This window comes from Phragmites australis, chromosome 5, assembly GCF_958298935.1.
Source record: "Phragmites australis chromosome 5, lpPhrAust1.1, whole genome shotgun sequence".
Lineage (NCBI taxonomy): Eukaryota > Viridiplantae > Streptophyta > Magnoliopsida > Poales > Poaceae > Phragmites > Phragmites australis.
This window is the reverse complement of record NC_084925.1, coordinates 21710625-21721625: the sequence shown is the minus strand read 5'-3', so window position 1 is coordinate 21721625 and position 11001 is coordinate 21710625. Positions and strand designations below refer to the sequence as shown.

General features: G+C 42.9%; 2 protein-coding genes across 2 annotated transcripts; both read left to right on the top strand.

Moving 5' to 3' along the window:
* Positions 1-794: 794 nt before the first annotated feature.
* On the top strand, positions 795-1399 carry LOC133917865 (uncharacterized). Its single transcript, XM_062361696.1, has 2 exons — positions 795-1280; positions 1388-1399. The coding sequence occupies exons 1-2, from the start codon at positions 795-797 to the stop codon at positions 1397-1399; spliced, it is 498 nt and encodes a 165-aa protein (XP_062217680.1).
* Positions 1400-9413: 8014 nt separating this feature from the next.
* Positions 9414-10478, top strand: LOC133917864 (pentatricopeptide repeat-containing protein At4g30700-like). The gene has a single exon (XM_062361695.1). It carries the CDS (start codon positions 9414-9416, stop codon positions 10476-10478), a length of 1065 nt encoding a protein of 354 aa, XP_062217679.1.
* The last annotated feature ends 523 nt before the right edge of the window (positions 10479-11001 follow it).

Below are 11001 nucleotides of genomic sequence, written 5' to 3'. Positions count from 1 at the left end.
CCGGGACACAGATCTTCTCAGGAAGATGGCTACTCGAAAGATCCACATGGTCAAAGAGCTCTTCGAGTTGACCGAAAAGTGTGCAAAGCGAGCGGAAGAACAGGTACACGCCAAGAACCCTCGATCTGGCAAGGACAAGTCCGAGTCCTCGAAGAACAGGGAGAAGAAGAACAAACCCGGTGACAAGCATAAGGGTCCAGATACAACCATAGCGCGGTCGACATGAATAACTCACGCAACACTAGGGACAACAAAGACCTGAGTCGAGGTGGGAGAAGTGGTGTCCCGTTCATCGGACCAGTCAACACGACTTTGACAAATGCCATGTCATCAAAAAGAAGATTGATGAAAAGCTCAAGGCCACTGCTACTAAGCATAAGAACAAATAGTCCAAGCCGAATGTTAACAGTGACGAGCCCAAATTCCACGAGGCCGACCAAAGTCTAGCATATATCTTTGAAGGATCCGTCACGTATAAATCTAAGAGCTAGTACAAGGCGGTCAAACAAGAGGTCAATTTGGTTATGACTAGACCTACTCGATACCTCAAGTGGTCGGAGATTCTGATCACTTTCAATCAAGTTGATCATCCGACTGCAGTTCCACACCTTGGTCGATAACCCGTCTTGGTCTAGCCGACTATCCTCAATATCAAAGTCTCCTGAACCTTGGTCAACGAGGGTAGTTTGCTTAACCTCATCTTCGCCAAGACCCTAGACAAGATGGGGGTTCAAAGATCAAAGCTTAAGGAAGGAATCGAGCCTTTCCATGGTATAACCCCCAACTCATCGACCATGCCCCTGGGCCAAATCGAGTTGTCGGTTACATTTGGCATGCTTGACAACTTCCATACTAAGAAGCTTACCTTTGATGTTGCGGACTTCGAGATGGCGTACAATGTGATCCAGGGCCACCTAATGCTAGGTAAGTTTATGGCAGTGGTGCACTATACGTATCAGACGCTTAAGATCTTGGGCCCCAAAGGGATCATAACTGTTAGGGGAGATCAACGTGCAGCAGTCAAATACGACAAGCAGAGCCTGGACATGATCGAACACCTCAGTCAAGCGGCAACCACTTTTAAGGGCGCAGATTCCAAGCGTCAAAAGTATCAAGCCACTGTTGAGATTAAAGACTCCAAGCTTGTAAGTCTTTCTGATACTTCCAAGTATAACAATGCTGCCAAGGTTGAGACCAACGACAGCGCCGACAACAAAAGGGGTGATGGTAGCGTCGAGGCAATGTCCCTCGACCTCTCTGAACCAGCCAAGACGGTTAAGGTTGGGGCCAACCTCGACCCTAAATAGGAACTCGAGCTCATCACTTTCCTCTAGGCAAACCAAGATATGTTTGCATGGTAACTATCTGATATGCCTGGAGTCTCTAGGGAAGTGATTGAGCATCGACTAGCTATTAAGTTTGACTTCAAACTCATGGTGCAGAAGCAACGAAGATTTGTGGAGGACAGGAAGCAAGCCATCAAGGAAGATGTCGGCAAACTCTTAAAGGTAGGCTTTATTCGAGAGGTTCGTCATCCTATATGACTAGCAAACCTCATCCTCGTCAAGAAAGCTAATGGCAGATGGAGAATATGCGTCAACTTCACTGACCTCAACAAAAGCCTGTCCCAAGAATCCATTCCCTCTTCCTCGCATCGACCAGATCATCGACTCCATGGCAGGTTGTGCATTACTATATTTTCTAGATGCATATTCGGGTATCACCAAATTAGCATGGGAATAGAGATGAGGATAAAACTACTTTTACCACTCCTTTTAGTGTGTTTTACCATGTAAAGATGCCTCTCGACTTAAAAATTGCTGGTGCTACTTATCAACGGTGTATTCATAACTGTTTACAACCCCAAATTGGGCGCAATGTAGAAGCGTATGTCAATGATATTGCAGTCAAGTCTAGAACCGAAGATGCATTGATTGTTAATCTCAAGGAAACATTCGACAACCTTAGGAAGTATCGTATGATGCTTAATCCCAAAAAATGCATGTTCGGCGTTCCGTCCGGCAAGCATCTCGAGTTCCTGGTGTCAAGTCGAGGCATTGATGCCAATCCCGGCAAAATTGAAGCTCTTGACCAGATGTGGTCACCTCAAATACTGAAAGGAGTTCATAAATTAACAGGATGCATTGCAACCCTTAGTCAATTCGTCTCTAAGATGGGCGGGCGATGGATGCCTTTCTTCGAGTTGCTGAAGAAACAAAACTAGTTTGAATGGATGGAAGAAGTGAAGCGTGACTTTTAGGATTTAAAAAGGTATTTATCATCTCCGCTAATTCGTACACCGCCTAATGAAAAAGAAGAGCTATTTTTGTACATTGCAGCTACCCCACAAGTTGTAAGTACGGTCCTGGTGGTCGAACAGAAAAGCCTTGAGAGAAAGGCCAAGGTCCAGAAACCTGTTTACTATGTGAGCAAAGTCCTACATGACGCTAAGTTATGATACCCACAAATGCAGAAGTTGCTATATGCAGTCTCGATATCTTTCTGGAAGCTACAATATTATTTTCAAGCACACAAGATCACCGTCATGATGACGCATCCGCTGAAGGATGTCATAAGTAATAGGGAGGCTACTGGATGAATCATGCAGTGGGCGGTCGAGCTAAATGAGTTCAACATCATATATGTGCCACGCACAAGTGTGAAGTCAGGAGTACTAGTGGAATTCATCGTCGAATGGACAAGCATTGAAAAGTCAAGGCCAAGTGTGATTGAAGACTACTGGACGCTCTTCTTTGAGGGATCACTCACGCTTCAAGGCTCGGGGGCTGGCATTATACTTAAATCTCCAACGAGAGACAAACTCGGGTACGTTGTTCAATTTGACTTTAAGCTTCTATTAATGTAGCAGAATATGAAGGACTAGTAAAAAGGCTCCATATAGCTGAGTCACTTAGAATCAGGCGACTTCTCATGAAAGGGGACTCACATTTAGTCATAAGCAAAGTACGAAAGGAGTATCAGTGCTCAGATGATAACATGATAGCTTAACTGAATAAGGTGCGAAATCTCGAGTAGAGGTTCAAAGGGTTAGAAGTAATGCATATTAGGAGGAGTGACAACTTCGGTGCATATGAACTTGCTAGACTCGCTTCTTCCTAAGCTTCAGTATCCATAGGAGTTTTCATTAAGAAACTCCTCAAACCATCTATCCCGACAGTTTGGAGAATGGATGCTGCCCAACTCAACCAGCAGTCTGGTCCAGTCAGCAAGGCAGAACCCTCAGACACGGATACTACACTACTCAAACGTGAACCGACTTGGATTACTCCATACCAACCCTATCTCAAAGGTCGAGACATCCCTGATGATGATGCATCTACAGAGAAAATTGCTCGTAAGTCCAAGCTCTACGCTTTGGTAATCGTTAAGCTCTACCGAAAGGGGAGTAACGGAATCTTGATGAACTGGATCATGTAGGAAGAGGGTAATAAAATATTGCTTGATATCCATGGAGGCATGTATGGTATCATGCGTCTTACCGCACCTCGGTCGGAAAAGCTTTTCACCAAGGATTCTATTGGTCGACTACCCTCTAGGATGCTTCTGAGCTAACTAAAAAGTATGAGAGCTGCCAATTTTTTGGAAGGCAGACCACTCGACCAGCCCAAGTTCTGCAACCAATTCCTCTTTCTTGGCCTTACTCCGTCTGGGGCTTGGATATCCTGGGACTATTCCCAATGGCCCAAGGTGGCTATAAGTTCCTATTCATGGCTATTGAAATGTTCACTAAGTGGATCGAGGTCGAACCCGTGGGGAAGATAATCGCAGAAGCAGCTTAGAAGTTCATGAGGAGTATAATTATTCGATTTGGTACTCCACATTGGATAATTATGAATAACAGTAGCCAGTTCAGAAGCGGAACCTTCACTTCATTCTGTGAAGAAATTGGTATCAAAACTTGTTTCACCCCAGTAGCTCACCCACAAAGTAATGGTCAAGTTAAACATGCTAATGGTATAGTCTTGCAGGGCATCAAAACTCGAGTCTTCGATATGCTAAAGGCTTACTCAAAATGTTGGGTGAAAGAACTTCCATCGATACTATGGGTGATTCATACTTCAACTAACAGGGCCACCAGTGAAACTTTGTTCTTCTTAGTTTATGGAGCAGAGTGCTCCCGACCGAGTTGCAGTGTGGATCACCACAAGTGAAAAGTTACTTTGAGAAAGGGCCAGAGAAAATACGAGCGGATGACATCAATTTACTTGAGGAGTGTCGTGATCGAGCATCTATTCAAGCAGATAAGTATCAATAGCGTTGCGTAGGTATCATAGTCAAAAGGTTCAGCCCAGGAAGCTCACTGTTGAGGATCTTGTTCTACGAAAGGTGCAGAAACAGGCTAGACGTCATAAGTTATCACCTAAGTGGGAAGGACCCTATATGGTGGTCGAAGTTACCCGACTTGGATCAATGCGGCTATCTACTCCAAACGGTGAGATACTTGAGCATTCATGGAATATCGACCAACTCCGAAAGTTTCATTCATAGAAAAGGTAAATTACAAGCGAGTCAATTACATTTGATTCGATTAACTATTCAATTACATACTTTTTCTTTTCCGTCTAATCTGTGTGGCTAGTGAAAAGTTGACAGAAGCGGCCAATAGTGCAGGTCCTACTCCCCCTTGAACAAGTCGAGGAACCTTCTATACTCATCCCTCGGACAGCAGCTAATCGTGCTGGGGACCGAACGCCGGCCAGTCCCCAGCGCTGTGGATCGAATGTCGGACAACAGATAATTAGCTAACGGCCAGGGAGAGTGGCTGAGGTAAAGACCCTGCTAGAGCTGCTGACTGGCACTAACAATGTCGAGTGGCCTTCTGCAGGGTGCAAAGGCGATCTGGCTATTATCGACGGAGAAGACGACTGCACTATCGCTACCACCGGAGGTTTGGGGGCTTCATCGCTGAAGACCTCGTCGATGATCTTACCAAAATCACCACCATCTTCATCCCCTTCCTCTTCTTAATCCCCCTTGCTCTCATTCGATTCCTCATCATTGGAGGAAACAATGATGACCCCAAGAGGGACCATGGAGAGGAGCTTAGGGGAAGAGGAACCATGCCTCTTCACTCTCTAGGCTTACCTCATGTGACGACAGTGGAGTGAAGGCCATGGCTTCAGGGTCTATGAGTTCTCTGGAATAACGAGTAGAGGAGAAGGAAGGAGACAGGGTGAGAAACGAACGGCCTTGGGTCCCCTCTATTTATAGCAGTGGGAATGGGTCGCATTGTGTAAACGAAGCTATCAAGATCCGAAGCGGTCGTGTTCTCAAGACTGCCTTGGTCGCGAGGCACATATGGTAGAAGTCGAGGTGTCACTGAGACATTGTGACTTGTCCAATCTCTGCAAAGTGGGGTGTGTGACCATTATTGCATGTCAAATCAAAAGCTGTAGTGAAAACGAGCATGAGCGGCAGTGGGTTTTTAATGCTCACCTACCTGGCTGTTCGAATACACCTAATGACCATAACATAATTCAACCACCCGCTCGGGGGCTGGAGTCATCGAGTATGTGGTCGAGAAACGGAAGTTACATCGTATAATATCAGTGCTTATGCTCCACTTTCTACTCGAATTCAGTCATGGAGAGAAAGGACAAGGGCCATGTCAAGTATATTTTGGTGAATATTCTCTACTATCTATCTTGATTATCACATCAAACAAAGAGTCAGGGGCTATATCGCATACTTTCAATGCCACGACTTTACTCCTTACTCGATCCAATCATCGAGTGGATAGTCGAGGGCTACAACACCACACACTCTCAATAACACAGGTATGTTCCTTTCTACTCTTAGATCGAGTAATCTTCTCCTCGACCATAGAGTCGGGCTACATAATAATACTATACTTTTCATAAATTTTGTATATGTCTTTTGTAAAAGTTTATCTGGATTTGCATCGATTGCTTTGGATAAGAGCCAATAGAGGTATATGTTGGGTTGATGATGGACAACTACACCTAATAAAGCATAACAGCACAAAAGATTACCAGACATCTCATGCCTAATGGCTAAAAAAGGTTCTAAAGTTCTAGTCAATCTCATGTGTGTTCTCTGTCAAGTTCATGTTTGTACACTGGTCAAGCATGCAAGTTAGTGAAAATTTTCAAAAGATCATCATTATTTTCTATTTCCAGTTTTACACTAAATCTTTTCCTTATTCTTGTGGTTGCTTCGAGTAGAAACTCGAGAGCCATATATCTAACAATTTGTTTAGTTGAGTTTTGAAATATCAATGATATTTAATAAGTCTTGAAGGTGGTCTACATGCCTACGAATCAAGATTGCACCTACTCATGCTAACTCTATTTCATTGATAAGGGAATAGTGACAATAACATGTTAGATATGCAAAATATCAGCAATATTTCATTGCAACCATCAGAGAAAAGCCTACTATTCAACTAAGGAGAAAGCTTCGGTGATATCCATTTACAAGAATGCCACTTGAAATTCCCCTCAAGGGATTTTATTGTCCTAGAAGCCTCGTCACGGTAGGAAACTTCAAGCATGTCATAATCATCCTAGCGGTAAGCTGAGTTCACTCGGTGGAAGCTAAGAATTTGACCAGGGTAGGTAAATCTGAGTACTTATGGTATGGATTCAGAGGTCATGCCCAGCAGAATTGATCTTTCTTTCACCCAAGGAACCGCCTCACATTCTAGTGGCTCCCAAATATCGTCACAGAATGCGTGGAGGGAAACCAGCGTCAATGCATTGTGCTCGACTGGGTCAACAATTTGCTCGCCAACCTTCAGGAAAAATGTGCGAGACTCGACTAGGAGTAGTCGAGAACCATTCAGACCAAGTTGCCAGATCTCAAACTCAAGCATCAATTGTTCCAATGTCGCCACAGCTCCTGATGGATTCCCTGGAGCTACTCCATCCAGAAAATCCAAAATATACTACGAAAACTTGTCTCTAGAGATCTAAAACCACCATGGTGGTCTGTTGATAAGATAAACATGTACTCCCTTCGTCATCTGAAGATGAAAACAAGGCATCCTTGGAACAATGATGATGAATAATTTCTCATCCTTGCACACTGCGTATCCCTCCAGGTTCACCCAAAATGCATCGTAGGAAAGCGATGGGAGATTATAGAACCATCCCATCACCGGGTTAATTACCCTACCTTTGATCTGACACCCTCGCTCGATGATGATCAAGAGCATGTTTGAGGATGGGAGATTACAGAACCATCCCATCACCGGGATAATTACCCTATCTTTGATCTGACACCCTAGCTCAATGATGATCAAGAGCACGTTAAAGGCCCCTATCATCTCCCAGCTATCGTTGACTAAACCTCAAAAATGAAGGTTTAAAACTGCTTCACTTCCCAAGCGATGGACTCCACCAAACCATCCTCATGCACGAATGGTCCATTCAGGATCCAATGAGTAAATTCCACTGTCCTACACACTTCATGCCATGAGGTATAGACACAACAGAAGAAGGCAAAACCTTCTGGATGTCGCGATTTGTTGGAGATAATGTCGAGCACTCCCAAAGGCAAAGTTGCCCAATCAGGAGTTTTTGCCATAAGATCCAAAATGAAAGATGAAGTCTTTGAGTAGAAGGTGAACAGTAGTGGATGAACTTGAAGGGCGAGACTGCATAGGAGGGAAGAAGGCTAAGGCAATGATGGTGAAGTTCTCTCCTTAGGTAATTAAATAGGCCTTGCCTTAAGATGAGACTCAAAAATTGTTTCCACTTTGGATAATAACTATGGTGCTTCGATTGGCGTGAAAAGCAGGATGATGGAGTCGTGCGAATCTCTGCACGCCCGTATGCATTCTGCAAGCATTAAATGTGTATATCCCCGTCACTTCAAATTTCGATAGATTTTTTAACTCTACTCAGAGACGGTATTGAGAAGTCAATATTACTAACCCTTATCAAGTCTCGAGTGCGGATAACAATAGGGTTTTTGGCCCAAAGGTGTTTCCACTCGATACTCGAAATAGAGCCTCTTCTTATTTGATTCTTTTGACTGTGAGTTCGATCCACATTACTCGACCAGCCTTGGACTTGGCAGTAATTGAGTAGATGCTTGTAGAAATCCTCCCTGCTGAGTAGAGTTAGGGGGCTACTGTCGAATATCTAACTATGGGGTATATATGTATAAGGGGTATACCATATATAGATAGGGTATACCATGTGCATACTTAACAACTTTGGATATTATGAAAGCGAATTCGCGGTACCTGATACGCCCAAAATCCAAAAGGTGTATACTAGAAAGGCCTCGATTACTTAACCAACTTGAGAAGACTAGTATCCATGACATATCTACTTACTTAGACGATAAGAAAAAGGACTCTGTATCGACTACGGTTGGATAGAAGGCGGTACATCACCCTTATATAAGGCGGGGACCTAGACCCTCTAGAAGAGGCTCTTTTTTCTCTTGACTATTGGAGGCAGGCGTCAGGACCTTGGTTTAGGAGGAACTCGGTGACTTTAGCTTTAGGTTAGATTAGATCCGATCTAGTCCTTGTAATAGGTTAGTCACATTGTATGTACTCGAGTGAATACATATATACAATCATCCATACAGGACATAGGGTATTACTCCAACTGGAGGCCTGAACCTGTATATATTGTGTGTGCCTCGCTTCGTGCTCCATCTTTGATCCACGAAGGTAACCCCATTATTTTCGAACACATTGTCAGGAACAAACCCTCGACATTAGTATGTTGTTTCATAGGTGACGCATGAAAGATTAAGCATGGATTCAATGAGGAATATCATGCGATCAAGAGAGATGCATCAAGATGAATGAGCTCTAGGTGATGCTCTGGTAAGTGGTGACAATACCTATGGACTAACAATTTTGTTAAAAATTGTTAGTAGGTTATTCCATAGGAGATGCATAAATGATAAATTATTGATTTGTTGAGAAATTCCATGAGATCAAAGAAATGCATCAATATCATTGAGCTCTATGTGATGCTTATGAGATAAAGGAGAAGCTAAAGAAGATTGATGATAAGCGTAAAGACTAAGTTATTTGTGGAGATTAAGTGACTTAAGGTATAAAGTTGTCAATTTAGTTTTATGGACTAACTCATATGCTTTTTTTTTCTTAAGAGTGACTTGGGGTTAGGTTCCATAAGAATGCATGAATTGAATTGAAATATTTAATATACCAAGTTTGAAGAGCAAGATCAAGAAAAGTTTAATGGATAATTTGTATACTTGATGCTTGCGATTCATACCTTGGTGGTGAACCAAATACACTGGTGCATAGGAAGCAATCGAGTGAACTTCATCAAGCTTCTAGAAGATCAAGAGATAATCAAGATGGAAAATAAGGATGAACATCGTCATCAAACTCAAGTGAAGAGTTAATAATAAATCTAGAAGATAATGGATTCAGACGCATGCAGGCGGCGGAGCAAAATATGGATTCAGTGGTGCTTGTCAATCTCATCGAGGCTACTGTGATGTTTGGGAACTTGGTGGTTAAAGATGTGCATGCTTTTGTGATCAAGGGTGGGTTTGAATGTCAGGAGGATCTGGCCGCATCCTTGGTAAACCTGTATGCGAAGTGTCGGGATATTTTGTCTGCTAGAGAGGTATTTGATTCGATTCACTGCAAGAATGTAGTGCTATGGACTTCAATGCTAAATGGATATGTTGAATGTGGTTGTCCGGATAATGCTACGGCAATGTTAGATAGCATGTTGTGTGCAAATGTAGAGCCAAATAAAGCAACTGTTATAGCAGTTATTTCAGCATGCGCTAATTTGGGATCTGCTAATCTTGGCGAAAGGGTTGAGGAGCATGTCATAGCTATGGGACTACAATCAGATCTGCAGGTTTCTACTGGACTAATAGACATGTACTGCAAGTGTGGTAGCATTCAGCGCGCTAGAAAAATATTTGATGGTGTCACCTGTAGAGATTTAGCTGTCTGGAGTTCCATGATCAATGGATATGCTTGCAATGGACAAGGCAGTGAGGCTGTCACCCTTTTCAACGAGATGCAAAACGGTGGTGTTCGACTAGAGGCAATTGTCTTCACTCATGTTCTAACAGCATGCAACCATTCTGCTTTAATTGATGAAGGTCTTCACTGCTTTCATAGCATGATGGTGGAATATGGTATCGAACCATCTACTGAACATTATATGTGCATGGTTGATTTGCTTTGTAAAGCTGGTGTTGTTAGTTGTGCTATGAAGTTCTTTAAGCAGATGCCAGTTCAAATGCGAAAGCAGGTTTTGGCTCCTCTTATTAATGCACACAGTGCTCATTGTGCCGATTCATCCATAGAATTTGTATCGGAGGAACTACTCAACATGGATTCCCAAAACTCTGGCCACTGTGTCCTAATCCCTAGTTGTTTAGGGAAGTGCAAGAAGGCCAGAAATTATAGGGCGCTAATAAGAAAGCAAGGATTAGTCAAGGAACCTGGGTGGAGTTACATCGAGCTGGGTGGCTAACTATTCTAATTTTGTAGAAAACCAGATACACATTCTGTGGAATCCTAACAGATGTCTTGTGCTCTTTCTACTTGAACGGATAGCACTTCCAGAACAGGCTTAATTAAGGTAGAAGAATTAATTCTTTTTATGAGCTCAAGTGCAATCTGTATTTTTGAAATTATACACTTACATTCAATACAATTCACAATGATATTAGGAGGGATTCCGCATCGATCTCTTGATTTGGTGCAACAAAATGCAACCTCAGCACAGAACACCCAATCAGGACAAGATGGTTTGGATTGAAGCTTAATGAGGGTAAGCTTGAAGACCATTTCCATGTTTGGTGTTGGCCATAATCCTTTTAATGAAACTCCGAAAAAACATTTCCTAATCTACCCAGAATTGCAGCACACGGTACAGTCTTTCATATGAGTTGCACGAAAGTTAGACTTTGCTTCCTTTTTTCATTTTATGATAATTAGACATGGTACCTTGTGTATTCTGTTAGGGTAAACATCTGTCGGGCGGAGTGAGCTAT